The following is an 18,079-nucleotide window of genomic DNA, read 5'->3' as shown; positions in this document are numbered from 1 at the left end:
GTGATATGTGATGTACCCATGTGTGGGATGTGCCGCACCTTGACATTAAAGACAGAATTCATCACACTGCCAAACAATGCAGAGAGTTAGCTGGTGGAGCTATTATGTAATGATTCCCTGAAATTGGTGGAGGGAAGCTTCTCTCAGTTCTGGTGCTGCTCTGTGCTGAGCGAGTATCTTTCCCCTGGTTTGGCACTACATGTTCCTTCTCAGCTCTGGCTCAGCTGAAAACACAGAATCAGAACAGATACTGAGGCAGACCTCAGGCCTACTTTTTCTACTAGAACTCCGGATGTCGAATCTTTTATCAAGAGCAGAAACATGCTCTGTTCTTTCACACTCATATTCATTATGTTTGTGTTACTTCTAATGTTACACTTAATGCTGCTCAAATTTCTACAAAATCTAATATTTTTTCTGTATTTAACTATGAAAGGTAAGCAGAAGAAAACCTAGCTTTGTAAACATGAATGTTTTGAACTGCACTTTTGTTCAATTTCGTTTAGTATGAAAATGAACAATTTTGTTCAAATCTATTTTTTCTGTAGTATAACTTTAGTTATGGTTTTAAGTGATGATTCTCTGCTAAAAATTTTAGTTAAAATAAATTAAAAAAAAACTCAGTATATGCCTTTTTTATTCCATGTACTTCCCATGTAATCAGCAACATAGTCTGAAAAAAATTAATGCCACAAGTTAATTTTTTAATGAAAAGATTATCGGCAATTGTGGGTTGACATCAACAGTTCTAAACTACGGAACAATGAAACCATGTCAGGATGCAACATGGTAAATGTTAAATTGCAATGTTGATTGTGACTAGCTTTATGGTGCAGCTTCAATAAAAACTTGAATGCTGCATGAAAAACCATGCATTAGAAGTGTGTGAATAAAATTCCTTTACTTGAGATGTTGAAATTACCAAAAGGCATACCATATGCTACATCACAACTGAGGACTCAAGATGTTTATTCAAACATAACAATATGTCCTTCATTAATGCTTTATTACATTTTTTAAAATATATTTAATTTAATTCTTATGTCCTCTGTTCTAGATTCACTTGGTAACTATGACGATTGTTGAGTGCTAGAGTTTATTGCATCCCCAGGGTTATTTGGGAAGCCTGCAAGCCTATAGAAGACTTTATGGCTGTTGTAGAGGCAATGTGTAATGGAGCTTTTACTGCACCGTCTGTGTGTGGGTCTGTGCCTCAGAGGTGGGGGGAGGGGCAAATCCAACCAGCCCATCCTGGCTTCACATTTCATTCTGTCTCCTTAAGCACCAAAAAAACAAACCACTAACACTCTGTGTATTCAATTACCCAAATACCACACAACCTCGCTGTCATATACAAAACCTGAAGTCTAAGAAAATAAAATCAAATTTCTAAATAACAAAGCAACTGACACAATCTTACCATCTAGATGCAAATAAGTTAAATCCTTACATTTGAAGGGTGACCAAGCTGTTATATACTGAACTACAATAAAACATGCTAATGGTACTGAAGACAACCTGCCACATGGGCACCAGTGAGTTCTGCACTCCATTTTCCCCAGCTACAGACTCTCTACAAAAGTTTTACAGATGGGAATTAGACACCCATCTATCCATCTCCTGTGAGATGTCGTGTGAGATTGGTCAACCCTGTAAAGCCCAGCACACACTTTGTAATTTCCATACAGAACTTGAACATGTTTGTTACAGTGTGACAGTAAGTGGTGTCACAGTGGAGTATAAAGCCAGACTGACCAACTTGTTGCTACATCTAAAAGCCCCATCACTAAGTTATGGCTGTTAAAGTAAGATGGGGAAACGATAGGAAGGGAGAGAGGAGACTGGTAGAAGTGCTTATGGCGGCACAAAAGAAGACAAACAATTAAACAACCACCACAGTCTGGTCTGTTCAAACTAAATGACCATGAATGACCAAAGACTTTCTATATAGGTTTTAGTCAATTGTGCTCAATAAACAGGGTTTCACTTCAGTCCAACTTCTTGCACTGGCGCAAACTAAGAATTCTTTTAGGTGCACTATTGAGCAATCATGCACCTAAATTGGTGGCACTCTAGAGCCCTAATAAACCACATCACTGATCTTCAGCCAGAAGTTAATTTCTTCAGTAGAAGTGACACTTGGAAATAAAGGCAATAAGACAGGAGTGTCCACATCCTGTCCTCAAAACTCTATCCTAGAAGCAGAACTGCAATGATTCATTGAATGATTCCAGCATGAAGCAAATCATCTGCCTCCGGTTAGAGCGACTTGCCAGTAGAAAAGCACCTTAATGGAGACTGATGTGCTTAGCTTTCAGATCTTCAGGTCTCTGAGCCTGAAGAGACAGGCCAAGAGCAAGAGAAACTGGTGTTCAGTGATGACAACTCTCATATGCTTCTCCGGCATCATTGGATGAGTCCTGGCCACTGATTTAGATACTTTGCAGTAGAAACATCTCATTTCTCCTGGCCCTTCTTCAGAGGAGGGTAAGAGAATCTGTGTCTTCTCGGATAGTCCCAGCATCCCAGGTATACACACACTGTATGTTCCTAGAGGACCTTTTCTTTGTTCCCGTCTTCTGTTGCTCTGATAGCTGACTCTTTGTTCATGGAGACATTGATTTCTACTATTCCTTATCTTGTAGCCAACTATCCCAGACACTGTACTGCAAGTCAGACTATTAGTTGCAGAAGTTTTCCTTAGACAATTCAGATGTGAAGTTTCAAACTTTTAAAGAGATGGAGGCCCAATTTCAAGGTGTTAAATTGCAAAGTAAAATTTCTTTTAAGTCATATTTGATATATGTAGCATTTTGTATAATACCTGAACAGTTACATGATTGTGTTATAAAATGGCACCAAGTAGCTGGAACTTAGTATTAGCATAATACTGCCCCTTTAAAGTTCATCGATTACTCAATGGTTGCTATGACTAATGCCATTTCTATACCCACTTAGATCAACACAATGACACTTCAAAATAATAGCATTTCTTGTGCTATTCTTTGGACACAATTCTACTATTAATAACACTGATATTCATGACCTAACACACTGCATACATGCTGAACTGCAGCACAGCAATAACCCTGCATGGATGTATGTGGAAAGTTCTTCCCCACTCAGTCATTTTCTGCTGATTGGCCACACAGAGTACAGCAAAACTACTGTACACACACACAGTGGACTAGTGTAAAACAAAAGCTTCCATAGGCAAAGTTAGCTGGTTGCCTTGCTCTTTCCATTCATTGTCATGTGGATGAGTGAGGCCCTTTTATGCCACATGTCTGAATGCCGGGCTCTGCTCAGGATGAGCTTTCAGCGCAAAAAAAAAAAAATTAAGAAGCTAAATACAAAGAATGCTATGATATAATTTACCATTCACACAGCTTCCTTGCAGGAATGTTAAGAGTCTTTAATGAAGAAGAAATTGTCAAATCAGGAATACAGTAGTTTGGTTTCCTTTTCAGAAGGTTGGAAATTTTTTCCTTTGTGACAAAAAGAGAAATGCTTGTTAGAAACATTTAACAGAAGGAATAACTAACTCTGGTCCAGTGAATCAAATGGGCAGTAACCAGTTAATGAGACAATGTACTCATTGGGTTTTATTGCATCAGATGAACAAAACAACATTAACAAGTTGATTCTGTGTTTGTTTTTTCCATCTGTAATAAATGCACAATTATTTTTTCTTCCTTTTCCACAATAAAAGTAACCTGGTCACTGCCTCCCTTCTTTGCTCTGTCTGGGATTTCTCCCACTGAACTGGATTCCTCCGGTAGAATTTCAAGCGAGCCAGTCAGCAAACAGAAGGAGAAGTTGTGAACGATGATGTAGATTTTCTGTGCTGTTGCATGGACAACATGCAAAGCAAACACAATTACAGTCAGAATCTATCCACTAGGTGGAATTCAGATCAGCACACACAGTCATTCAGACATCAGTATCAGAATATAGGTATATGCATATTACAACATATCCATCTGGGCCTTTGGTGAAAAAGTTTGAGAATGTCCTGCTTTTAGCTTTAGCTGCAACATGGCTAATTCTTGCTAATGAGCACACTTTACAGCCAAACCTAAGCATTATGTAAGCAACAGAAAAATCTGAGTGAGTGTTAAAGGCAGCTAGCTGCCTGCATGTGTGTACATTTATTGTGTTTCAATAGTTTGAGTGCTAAAACAAAACTACAGACTAATTATTGAAAAGAGAGCAGAGCAGAGCTGAGTGAACCAACACTGGTGGAAAAAACTAGGCAGCCAGACAAGAAGACAACAACGCTGAATTATTTCTATCAACTCACACCTAACTCTAGTCCAGTGGTTCTTAACCTGGGTTCGATCAAACCCCAGGGGTTCGATGAGTCGGTCTCAGGGGTTCGGCGGAGCCTCTGCCGCGGAGGTAAAGACACACTTGTGTAAAGTCGTGATGACACATCCCGCTTTGCCATCACTTGCTGCAGAGGATCACGTTGCATTGCTTAGCCAATCAGAGCTGCGGAGGAGCACTGACTGAAGGAGTTTCACTCTCAGCATGGATTTGAACTTGTGTCTTTAATTACTTCAGCAAAACTCACCGCTTACCAAATTCTGTAACTTTCGGTGTACTTCTAAATCTGCTCCTTAGTCGCATCTTTTCGGGGTTGGTACTGCCTCTAGTGGCGTGGGTGTGGTAACAAAACTAATATAATTACATTATAGACTTTGCAGAATACTGCAAAGTCTTTATTATTTATTATAAATTTTTCATTCTCTTAAGAATGTAGAGCTAATTAAATGATCTAAACAAGACCTTAAAGTGGTTCCAGTTTCTCTCGATGGCCAACCTGTTGAAACTGTGGCAAATTTTGAATACCTTGGGTTGTTCCTGGACAGTCAGCTCAACTTTGCTGAAAACACTGACTATATTTTGAAGAACTGTTCTCAGAGACTCTACCTTTTAAGAAGACTTAGTGATCATGGGGTGATCCAACTAGACTCTAGTTGGGGCATCCCCATGTCTTGAATTTCGGGGGGAAAAAATCATTTTATTTATCAGTACAGAAGGGTTAAGTGAATTCGCATATGAAACTGGTGGGTTCGGTACCTCAAAAAAGGTTAAGAACCACTGACCTGAGGTACGTTCAAGTGAAGCTGACTATCGTACAATGTTCAAAATAAAATAGTTAACAGATGTTGAAAGTGACTTTTTGTAAGTAGTTTGGGGGAGGGGTGCCCAAGTCTAGTCCTCAAGAGCTACTACACCACCCTGCAACTTTTAGATGCATTTCTTCTCCAGTCTATCTGAATCAAAAGAATGGATCTGGACATGATCATGAGGGGATTCAGCTATTTTATCCAGCTATGATGGAGAAGGGAGGGTCCTCTGAAGAACTTCTCATACAATGTAATGGAACACATCAACTAAAGATCTGGAATTGTCTGCAGGTTGGAATTATTTGAAACAAAGTCAAAGCAGTTCAGTCACCAACTGAAATCCTTGAAGACCTGAAGAGAAGTCCAGGTATTTCTTGAGGTGCTGATGAAAGAGCTTCATACAAATACCTCTTCATAAGCAGTTCATCAGCAGAGCGGAATCCTTCCTCAAAGAAGGGTTAATAGCCGATGCACTGAACAGGGTGTGAAGTCACAGGGGTACACCTCTCTGCGTGGTGGCCACCCAACCTTGCGTGCTGCTGCTGTATCTCCGATGTTTGCCTCAGAGCGGGTTGCGTGTGCCATCTTCCACTGAAAGTGAATGATTTGGAAGGTATTCTTGCAGAGAAGCTTCACCTACTGTATATCAGAATTTATACTAAACCCTAATGTTTCTTCGGCGAATAGAGCATCAAGGTAGGCAAGTTTAAAAGCCACAGTGCTTGTTCTGCTTGCTCAAACTTAATGTGAACCGTAAATACAACTAATAGTGACTTCTTTTAGAGGTGCGTGTAGAGCAGGGGTCACCAACACGGTGCCCGCAGGCCCCTGGTCACCCGAGGGGACCTTGTCAGTCGCCCGCGAGCAAGTTCTAAAAATAGCCATTGTTATTAGGGAGCACTGCCAAAAAAATATTCAATTAAATGTTTTGTACCCACTTTAAAAAAAGAAAAGAATAATATGGATTTTTTTTATTATCTAACCCTCTTTACTATTAGCAAAATTGTGCAGAAAAAAAACTCTTGTTTTCAAAACGTCTTGTAGTAGCGAGTCTATGGCGGTGGGTACGTCAAAGCTAAATGTCACTGGTCAGTTTATGTTTATTTGGCGGCTTGGCGCTTTTTCTGTAAGCTAAAAATGAATGAGCGGAGTTTGATCCCACTCTGGTTCTAACAGCGGTCATTTGGATCCCGGCTGAGCTTTACACCGTGTGCAGTTCTGGTGGGTCACATCTGCCACCCCTACTGAGCGTCTCAGACTGCGGGTTAAACAATTTAATCTAGTCCCCAAAAGAGTAAAAATTAAGCAAACAATGTTGCATCACTTTCTCCTCCTCTGGATGTCTGACACCACCTGAACCTGGGAATCAACATCCCAGTCTTTCCGTGGATCATACGGGTAGGCTTCACTTTCATGTCTATTATTTAGCATCGTTTGTAAAAAAAAAAAAAAAAAAAAAAAAAAAAAAAGTCCGCTGCTTTTGTGGTTTAGGTTTGTGCTGGTTAGGTGCAGACAGTGATAGTTTTGTGCTACTCTCCAACCTGTCTAACTATTTTTTTTTTTTTTTTTTTTTTGATGATTGACCCATCAGCTTTTCAGTTCGCGAAACCACAAAAAGGCTAATAAACCGGCGACCGTCAGAACCGCGCAGGGTAAAAAGCTCAGGCAGGATCTTAGGACAACAGGAGGAACTCATTCATTTTTAGCTCACAGAAAAAGCGAAAAATTAACAAAAGTAAACTGACCAATATGATTTAGCCTTTTGCGTGCCCACCCCCACAGACTCACTGATGTGCGCTACGTACAAGATGCTTTGACACAAAATGTTTTTTTCTCCACAATTTTGTTAAAAGTAAAGAGGGTTAGATAATAAAATATACAATAACTATTCTTTTCTTTTTTATTTAAAAGGAAAATCTCAAGGAACTCAAAGTGTATACAGCTGTACAGCTGCAATAATCCATACTGTCGGTCACTTGGAGGAAATTTAGAATTACACAGAAAAGCTCCAAAAGGGACTCAAACTTAAAACTCTGTACTAAGAACTTCTGATCACATAATAGCAATTAACTATATCTGCCATGGTAAATCATTACTGACAACTATAGTGAGTAATCTCTAACATTAATATGATCATACCACATGTAATCATGTGTACATATGTATTATTGTTATTAAGAGTGAGCTAAGAAAATGTATGTCTGTATCAAACAAGTAGCCCTTCGTGTTACTCTGTACCCATGAAGTAGCTCCCAGTCTCAGAAAGGTTGGTGACCCCTGGTGCAGAGCATGCAATGCAGTGAGAATATATATATATATTTGAGAACAAAGAATTATGTGTGGTGTGTGTGTGTTTACGTCTCACACACACTCACCAAGTACATGTTCTGGCAGAGCTTGGGTTTGTGTCTGCGCTGCAAATTGATAAAGTTTATGACTGTTTTCCCCGGTGAATGATGCGTTAGTGAGCCGGTTGTTCAGCCTGTGGATGTCACACGCACAGTGCCACAATGCCTCAGACTGCGCCATATCAAATTGTTTCTCTGCTTTTGCTTCGCTACAAAGGTAGAGAAGACAGAGTATCGCACGGCCACGGACTTGACCTGTAACATGTTGAACGCGTGCTGCAGGGCCAGCTGGCTGAAGAGTAGAAATCAAAATAACTCATCCCATAAAGACGAGGCAACCAAAAACAAACAACTCTATGCCAATTATTATAAACTCAACAGTCACAAAACAGAAAAGCTTGGTCTCTACCATCACTTGCTGAGATGTATTTTTGAACAAACAGAGCTCAAACTCAAAAATTAAACTCATAGCATCAGATTGTAACTATGGTAACAAAAACTACGAAGATTGTTCTTTGCACTTTTACAAAGTAAACTTGTCAGCTCTTTTAAATCTTAAATTTATACAATTCTTATAAATCATAATCTTATTTATCTCTGCTGAAACCATTAAATCAAATTTAGCAGTGTTGTCATTCTTAACAGATGTTAAAATTCAAAATCTGTGGTCCGTGTTAAAATGTTAGCATGTATGCCTAAGCAGCTGTTTAGTCATCTTATGCCATGGGTCGGCCCTAAATGTGACCAGCATTTGTGTTTGAAGATCCACTGGCTGTTTACTTAATTGGAATTTAACAAAATATTTATTTTAATTGTATTTTTTTTGGTTGTTGTTTTTAAGACTCTATAGTTCTGTGTTTAAGTATTGTCAACAATGCCAACATATACCGTCACGACCAAGTCATATTTAACATTTTTGATTCGAAAACATGGTGTACCACTGGTGGACCCCGACTTAGCACATTTTCTGGGGGAAACCCTGGCAGTATATTAACAGTCAGTTAATAAACTGCCAGCCTGGATGTTTTATTATGTGGAATGGTCTGCCAGGGAAGGGCCATAGAAAATGCTGTTGTCTTTAAGAGCAGGCTCAAGACCCATCTTTTTAATGATCCATTACATTTCCTGAATTGGATCATTTCCGCCCAATTTATGCATTTTCTGTATATTTGTGTGTTTTTCCAAGTGGTGAGTCGGGTTGTTTGTTTTGTTTTGTGGGTTTGATTTTATTGATCTGCACAGCACTTTGAGCTGCTTTTAGAATGAAGGGTGCTTTATCAATAAAATTCAATGATTGATTGATTCCAAAAAGATTAACTTTAAAGTCATACTATGTTACTGGGACCCTTGTTAAATAAAAATCTGTATTAATAAAAGTCCAAGAGCATCAGAACAACAACTGGTTTCAACTGCTTATGTATCAAATTGCTCATCTTTTATTGCTATAAACAGTTTAGAGTACAGCAAACTTAAATATGACTGTCTTCATCAACATAGTTTCATAAAAATCCACTTTTGAGGGTAATCTGAAATCTTGTCACATTTAATTCCTGATAAAACACTCAGGGCTGTTTGTTCTCTACAAATATGTTGTCTGTTTATTATTTTTAAACATCTCATACAAAAACCCTGACCTGCAGCTATTATATTGTTAAAGAGTCTGTCCACATCCCTGTAGACATGGGACATGGAACAGAGTAGGACACTTTAAATATGCTGGATGTGAAGCTCTAAGAGTTCGCCACACAAGAAAGGGAAAAGTTCAGCATCTCCTTCAGGTGTGTTTCCGCTGTTGGCTTTACTATAGGAACCTGGAGTTCAGAGGTTGGCCACTGACATTCCTCACACCAGTAAAATACAAAGCCAGTATGTTCTGCTTTCAGTGTGAGCAACAGCATCACAGTTAAAACTACATAGATGTTTTTTACGATCATGTTTAAAACACAAGTCAAAATACCATGCTTCAACAATACAACATGTCATATTGGCATCAGAATACCTGAGAGCCTCAGCTTGTTTATCTTGAAATCACCTATCAGAGTTTAAGAAGGTTGAGGCAGTATGTTAGATTTTATTTCTAGGGCACATCGCCCAGCCTAGAAATAAAATCTGATTTTATCATAACAAATCCAATTTTATTTTACTCAAATATATTTTCAAAAACGGGCTTTAATTTTAACCTTCCCTTCTGGGAGTTGACCTGAATTCAAAGTCCAAAGAAATAGAAAGCTGTAAAACATGCTTGTAAAGCAAGATGGAAAGTCGTTGGTAGTTTGACAGCTCTCCGAAATAGGGCAATGAAAGGAGTGCATTGGTGAAAAAGAATTATTGTTTTATTTTAATTGAATCTTAAAAGACAGAAAATGTGATTAACCAATAAATTTATTGCCCAGCCCTAAAGTGCTGATGAATTTTCTTAAATTCATAAATGCCTCTTCTGTCTTTGTTCTTTAACAGAAAATCTCAACATCTTCAGGTGGCTTTAATAACCTTGTGTTGTGTTTAACTTCTGTCTTCCAGGTGCTGACAGGAGATCAAGCTGATTAGGATTCTGCAGCAGACAAGCTGGTTGCTTAAAGCAGAGTTAATAAACTGAGGTGGTGATATTAGAAAGTTTTCTGCAGGAGCACTGGGATTGGTTACATTATCTAGATCCACTATGATTCTTTTCAAAAGTACTAAATAAAACAGAAAGAGGTTTAAACGGTAAGTGGATGAGATATTAAAAATCACAGCCTTCAAGTTGGTTCTCGGGTGGTGAAAAAGCAGAGCGGTTCTTGAACTGGATCTAGTGGCAGCCCTGGATAAGAACTGGAACCTCTTTGGGGAAAAATCTCCCCAGGTCTAGCATGAGCCGTTACTGCACACTAGACCTGAGGGTCCCACAGCAGAGTAGATGGACAGCTAGTAGAACTGCTCCCCAGTTAATTACCATGTTGTTAACTTTTACCACATAACTCTGACCATGATTTTCTGCAGCTCTTTTAATGGATGATGGACTTGCATAACAGATGTACTAAAGGAACCCCCTACCAGACCAGTAGAAGGAGCTTATAGACACTAACCATGGTATGAAAACATGGGAGCTCAATTAGTCAGAACACCGACCCACACCTCCAACAGTTTCTACTTAGTCCATGGGCCAGACCATTTTTTTGTCCATTTCAGGGTGGCAAAGTCTATCAATATTTTTTGAAAAGATACATGTGTCTAGTGAATATTTTGGTATGATAGCCCTTCCAAAATGGTAGCTGAGTCATCGTTATCATCTCATGAAGTAAACAACCCCTTTGGAAAAATTCTGTATTTTGGGACTGCTGTATCTCTGGTTTAGGGTCATGGTATGGGCATTTGTCAAAGGTTTATAATGCAATATTTGGTATCATCTTAAAGGGGACACTCTTGGCTTTCATTTAAGCCATGTTTTGAGTTTCTCTGACCAACACAGAGGTCATTAGAGGTCGTTAAACCAAAATTATTACACATTTTTCCACATCTTTTGACCAAACTAGATACACTTCTTTCATCCCAGCGGTATCCAGGGACACCAGGGACACAAGAGTTAATGACTAAAATACTCAACAGACTCTAAGGAATCAGAAAATGTATGATATGCCTACACTGTCTGTCTATGGAAGGCGATTATGAGCTGTAATTTGAAGTTACAGACTTGGGCTATAACCTTAACTGGTGTATATGTTGGGGGTTTAGTGGGGGTTTGTTTAGCGTGTCACTCATGTCTAGTTTGTTAGTTATAGAAAAGTTAATCAGTAATAGTAGAAATGTACACTTACATATAGACTTCAGGATGCTGTATTGGCCTATTTATCAGATTTTGTGAGTTTTTCCATCCTGGGCTACACAATAGTAGCCCAGGATGGCCACATAGAGACATAGCAGAATGAGAGAGGAGACCACCCTCATTAAATGACAAATTTTGAGGTAAAATAAAAAAAAATGATTATTTTCAGATGCTTAGGCTACTATTGACAGCATAATTCAGATTATTGTATTACATTACAGAAACATGGCTTAAATGAAAGCCAAGAGTGTCCCCTTTAAGATGATACCAAATATTGCATTATAAACCTTTGACAAATGCCCATACCATGACCCTAAACCAGAGATACAGCAGTCCCAAAATACAGAATTTTTCCAAAGGGGTTGTTTACTTCATGAGATGATAACGATGACTCAGCTACCATTTTGGAAGGGCTATCATACCAAAATATTCACTAGACACATGTATCTTTTCAAAAAATATTGATAGACTTTGCCACCCTGAAATGGACAAAAATGTCAAATTTTGGCCTCTGGCCCATGGACTAACTTATACTGCTGGGCTGGCAGCAGTTCATTACATATGAAAGCCTGCAGAACTTTAAACTGAACTTCTATCACAAGCAATTATTTGCCACCGTGGCAAACTGCAGCCAATCTGACCTTGCCACAGAGCACTTTTATTCACCATATGGGCAGAACCAGTGAGATTCCTGGAAGAGATCCTAAACCAAAGGAAAATCAACAAGGCAAGGAGCATATTTGAGCTATTTCACGTGATAATCCAAGAAGTTCATTAAAGGCCCCGTTTACACAGAGTCACTCTTCAGTTGAACCATAATGTTTTTGATCCAGACGCTCATTTATACGACACCAGGTACCAGAGTATCTCACACCAGCACGTTTTGAAACCAGGTTTTAGAGTGAAACTTTTTTGTAACAGAAGTACTCTGCAGAATAGCGCTGTAGGGGTTACTCTATGCAAGCACAAGCAGATAAAACAATGGTAGATAGCTTAGTACTGTATTGTGTTACTTCACCTAATATAAATGTTAAATGAGCACTTTGTTCTATGAGGTAGAAGCTAGTGAGGTAGAAGCCAAGGGTCAAATGCACATTCAATGACATCTTCAAATCACTTTGCCATCTAGTGGCCTGGCATGACAACTGCAGCTGACTCAAGGTGTCTTGCAGTGCTGTCTAAATGTGAAACTTTTCACAAGTCAACAGCTGACAATACCTGCAGTTCCTGGTTCCTAGAATGATAAAGGAATGCTTTGTGCATTCAGTTAACTTTCAGAACATCCCATCATTCCATGAACTGTTCACATTCTTTAACCCAATTGAAAGATGTGGACATGGAACACAGAGCTCAAAAAACAAGTCAGTTCCCAAATATCCCCCCTCAGACCCACCACAGGGGCAGTAACAAAGGACTGCAGGTTTTTAGAAAATCATGGAATATAAGAAAGTGAATGATGTGACTTGTGGCAAGTCACAGTAGTAACAGATTTTGAAAACAGCATTCACACAGAATGGTTTTTGTTTTACAGCTGAAGATCACACACTTAAATGAACCACTGAGGGATGACGAACAAAAGGATTTATGAACATAACTAAAGCCAACTGAACACATCAAACCTCATGGAAACTCAAAATGACTGGAGACAAGCTCACAGAAAGACAGACACCAAACTGCAGCCAATGACGAGAAATCGTACAAGCCATCTATTGTTCTGTCATAATTGATAGGGCCAATGATTCTTCTAAAGAGGTGATCAGGTTCACATGCACATCAAAATGGAAAACCAACAAATAATCTGGTCAGCAGAAGCTCAAAAATATTCATGCAGCTGGTGAGAAATATCAAAATTATCATTTTAGCACTAAGCAGAGTCAATGACCAGGCACATTCCAAAAGTAGCACAGTTGGTAGTTATGTAAACGGATGGCAGATTTCACTTACTCACCAGTCAAAGTATACCAAAAATAATGGCTATGCTGAATGTCAAATTTATTCCTTTGACTAGCCAACACACCTTGAAGCTCAAACATTTTCCTTGGGATATGAATATTGCATATACATTTAAGATGTATTGCGCAACCCTACCTGTAACTTCTATGAACAGTAAGGGGGTAATCCAGGAATGCAGAACAAGTCTGATGAAGGAATATGAAACCCAGCAAAGAAAGGTGAAGCAGCAGCACCTGAGCCGGGATACTGCATCACCTTCTATTATCCGTCTGATGTGAGCAATATGGTAATCAGCAGAATCTTATATACATAACATTCTGGTGCACAACTAACTTGTGTTTAAAGCAATGAATGCACTTGAACAGCACTTTAAGAGCTCTGTTGTGAGCTCCTTAGGGGAGCTCACAACTCCCCTAAGGAGTTGTGGAACCCACAAAAGGGTTCACCATCTCAGCAGACTGACTTGTGTGATATAAAACAATCTGTATTGAATTCTGTAATGAATGGTTCATGTTTGTGTGTTTATTATAAAAAGATCTTAAAGGGTCTACAGAAATAGTGGGTAAAGTGGGATCATGGCTCATCATTTGGAGCATTTCAGACTTCTGTAGAAATACTGTGTTCCCTTTCCTTCCTTTATTTAACCGGGTCAAACCCCACTGAGCTCCAGATCTCATTTACAAGAAGGATATGGGCAGAAATTAGGGACACAAGGACAACTGAAAAACCAGCAATCAGTAAAAAATATTTAACAGTAAGGCTCTCTGTACCATAAATTATTCATGAGTCAAATCTCACAACACTGCCTATATCAAATAATGTCAATAAAAAGGGAAACATTCATTCAAAGTCAAATGGAGCTTGCGTCAAAATAAACAATTCTGAGTGACTGAATCAAAACTTCCTGAGAGCTTAGCTTATTAATGCTGGTTCTGATTGGCTGTTTGTGACCAAGCTGAGTAATTCTGAGGAACACAGGGAGGAGACAGAGGAGATCGATTATTATTTCAGAGATTATCTGATCGGCGATCACCGATCTTGCACTTTTTCATGGAAATCGTCCGATTATGTTTAGCACACCTCTAGCAGAAATCTAATCTAAAATTTTCATATACATGAAATTACACTTTTATTGTACTTTACATATGTAGTGTGCAATTAAAACACAAAAAATATCAGTATCAGATTAATATTTGAAGTACTTTGATCAATAGCGAAAGCTCTACTGCCTGACCTTACATTTCTCTATAGACTTTGAACTGATCAATGAATAATGTGATTGCATAACAGGCAATGCAACTGTAAAGTGAGACTACCAGGCCATCTCCTAATCACAGATGGATTTTAGCATTGTAAAGTAATGCACAACATAAACAAATTTGTTGCTTGTTTATTTATTTTTTTCCATTTACCACTTTATATTTCACTTTATATTTTATGAGTTATTTAAAGGTCTTCTAGCATTTGCTTTCACCACAAAATAAATATAAATGTACAGGAAGAAATAATATGAATACAAATCTAAGATATTGATGAGTGATGAGGAAAACACCTTCACCATATACGGAAAATGTCGCAGGAAGACAAAACTTTGTTGCTAGCACATTGAGAAGTGTGTGTGGGTCTGGATATTTTTACCTTAGCGTCTGCATAAAACATTTTATCTCAGCTTGCTTCCATTTATATTAAAAATGTGCAGAAACGCTGTACTGTCGAGATTCGGAATTAAGGAATAGTGTGAATGTCAACAAACCGATCAATATTTGTTGCGTCTTAAGATGCCGAAGCAGAATTCATCTGCTGTCAAAACCTATTCCATATTTAGTTCAGAGATGTCCCACAAATCTATGTTCAAAGACAAACATGCTGTGAACAGTTGCAGTCATAGCCAAGTCATTTTGTCATCAAAACAAACATCAACTAGGGAGGAACATGAGGGCAAAAGACACGCAGCTCTAAACTAGTTAGCCAACAGCAAAGTTATCCATTAGATAACACATTTATTGTCCTTTAATTTAATGAAAAGGACAATTATAATTCTCACACTATTAGATTTGTAGTCCTAAAGGAGAGAGCTTAGGAAAATGCTTTAAATACCAGCACTGATCTGAGACTCAGAGTATTGCTTCTTTATTACATTGATACAAATGAACAATTAAAATAAACAGAATCTTCTAAAGGTAAAGACACAAATAACACCTGCAAAAGTCACTTCACATCTTGTATCAAAACCTAAATTACAATTAATAACACAATAATGGCTGCTGAGTCAGCTGCTCAAACGGTCAGGATTTATTGTTAATACTCCAGTTATCTAGTTATGCTGCGATCCCAGTGATTGATTCCCTCTGACAGATATGTTCATTCATTCTTCAAAACTAGTGCACCAACTATTCAGTTAGTGTCAACATCTTACTATAAGGTCAAAAATACACAAAGCATTGAAAAACAGGTGTGGAATGTTACTGAACTGACAATTAATAAGGTTAGAAAGCATGGGGAATACAGTTGTATCAATGACAATCTGACAAACAGTTGAGAAAATCCTGACAGCTTGGATTCACATTTAAATTTTTCATCTTTTTAAACTGACTGAACACCATAATATGAATTAAACCAGAGTTCTACTCCTGCTGAAGCTCCAGCTACCAGGAAACTCGCTGGATCATATGCATATTACAATGCAGTTCATGGAATTATCGCTGTGAGGAGTTTTTAGCAGTGCAACACTAATTAATTCATGAACCTATGCTACTCCCTATGATGCATGTAAAAGCAAAATATGAAATATATTATCTAAATTCAAAATAACCAAGCTCTGATCCTGTAGCTTTAAAAATCTGTTTACCAACATTTAATTTGGAAAGCTGCAGAAGCACTCAACAATAAAACACAAAAACTTGTGATACCAACATTGTCCTACTTGAATCTATGCTAGAGAACACATGAGAAACAAACTATAGCTGATTACTTCAGACACAAAGAATAACTCTAGTTATTCTTTCAGCTGTTACCTATTCTAACAGCTGACTTCTGTTAGAAGAGGTAATGCATCCTGAGAGACTATCCTCAATCAGCAAAACATGCACACAAAGAAAATATGCGAAAAGATCAAATCAGATCTGTGCTAGGCTCTGCCCAGTTATCTGCACAGGCAGACAGAAGGTGTCTGGGAACAAAAGAAAACTGAGCATAGGCATACTGTACAGTGTGTACTGTGGGGAAAAATTCTGTGTACCTAGCCAAGGGCTTGTCAAGACATATTTTTCTTGTATAGTTGTATTGCCGTCATTGGCACCAGTTGTGAAAATATGCCTTTTTATAATTGCATCTGAGGGTCAAAAACAAAAACAGATTTCTGCTGCTGCTCAGTGGCACGTCATTTGGCAGCAGTTCCCCTTAAAATCTGAACAATTCTCCACATCATGAGTAACTGGCAAACGTTTATATGTCTTTTCTAACACTTTGGGCTTATTCTTAGGACAGACAGTAGGGGGGAAATTAACAAATAAACAAATGAATAAATTACTAACACTGTGTAACCAAGAGCTAATCGGGATTAGTTCAACCTTAAATCTGTAAGGCGAGAGAAACACTGAAAAGCTAAGCTCACCACCGTCAGCTGATTTGCAGTGTACAGCAGATTAAAACATTTAGCTGCTGGGGAGTAAAATTCCTCCACATGTTTAAACAAATGCAGCACCAACAAGACCCGTCAGCTGTTTGGCTGCACTAATTGATTGTACACCTACCACCTGATAGCCCGCCGCAGTTTAAAGATTCTTTTCACGAAGCATGTATGGAAACACAGGTTTGATGCGGCCACAGAAAATGTTACATGGTCAAAATTCTGAACACTTCCATGTAAATATGCAGAGAACTGTCTGTCCGCAGCTAGCTGTTTGCTTTCCATAACCCCCTGCTGGCAGCCTCACTGGCTTCTTGTGTAGTCAATAACGGGCAAATCTACACACGCAGTGAAAATACACAAAACAATACGGGGTACAAGATGTTGAGTCTTGGGTCTCGTATCTATGGGAACAAAGCAAGAAAAATCTTTCAGCCACGCAATCCTACTAGAGTACCTCGCTGCCTCGCCAGGAACCACAGATTTTCCCATTTGTGTTTCATGTAATATACCACAGGGCAGGATAAAAATCCCCATATTCCTTACCGTCAGGTCTGAATTGGTGCTGTCACGGTTGCTGACGGCTCGTATTACCCCGGACCTCCATGGCAACCGAACAATATCGCCGATTTCAGGTGGCTCGTCCCCACTGACACAGAGGAACCGTTTTCCGACCAGCTCCGGCCGAGCCTCGACTGCCATGGCCTTTTGCTGGTCGAACCCCCCTCGGAAAACTTCCCAACAAGGACGACCTCACAGACGTGTCATTTATGACATTAAAGTGGCTACTAAGAATCCAATGGTAAAAAAGAAAAAAAAAGATAAGGAAAGTTGTTCGCTAGTAAAACCTGAAAACCCGACCGTGGGGATTTAATAGAATAGCAATCTCCACCCGCTCAAGCGTAAGTCTCTTCTCTTTGAGGGTGAAAAAAAAAACAGTGGAACACTGAACCGCACCAAATCCATGCTAGCTAGTATTTCTCCGCTGCTTCCCGAAGCGTTCACAAACCGCAGAACTATTGTATCCCTCCGCACAGCCAGTCTCCAGTCACTCCGGAGCTATTTTTGCAAAGACACCACGACAAATGTTCTTTTTTGTACCAGAGCCAAGAACCCTATTAGTCTACAATGGAAGGAGAATCTGTTCTACAGCCAAGGTTGCCACTGTCTGTCATTAATCTTATATTATTAGCATAAACAAGAACAGCGTCTG

General features: G+C 38.9%; 1 protein-coding gene across 1 annotated transcript in view; it reads right to left on the bottom strand.

Moving 5' to 3' along the window:
* Positions 1 to 18,079, bottom strand: part of jmjd1cb (jumonji domain containing 1Cb) — a 190,180-nt gene extending 172,101 nt beyond the window's left edge. Inside the window, exon 1 of the mRNA XM_088001097.1 lies at positions 17,413 to 18,079. Within this exon, the coding sequence (XP_087857223.1) occupies positions 17,413 to 17,568 (156 nt within the window). The 5' untranslated portion in view covers positions 17,569 to 18,079. The remainder of the gene's footprint in view (positions 1 to 17,412) is intronic.

The sequence above is a fragment of the Poecilia mexicana genome, unplaced genomic scaffold (assembly GCF_051168715.1).
Source record: "Poecilia mexicana isolate PSO_F unplaced genomic scaffold, ASM5116871v1 scaffold_19, whole genome shotgun sequence".
NCBI classification, from domain to species: Eukaryota; Metazoa; Chordata; class Actinopteri; order Cyprinodontiformes; family Poeciliidae; genus Poecilia; species Poecilia mexicana.
The sequence above is the reverse complement of the archived record's forward strand: the minus strand, read 5'-3'. Positions and strand labels throughout refer to the sequence as shown.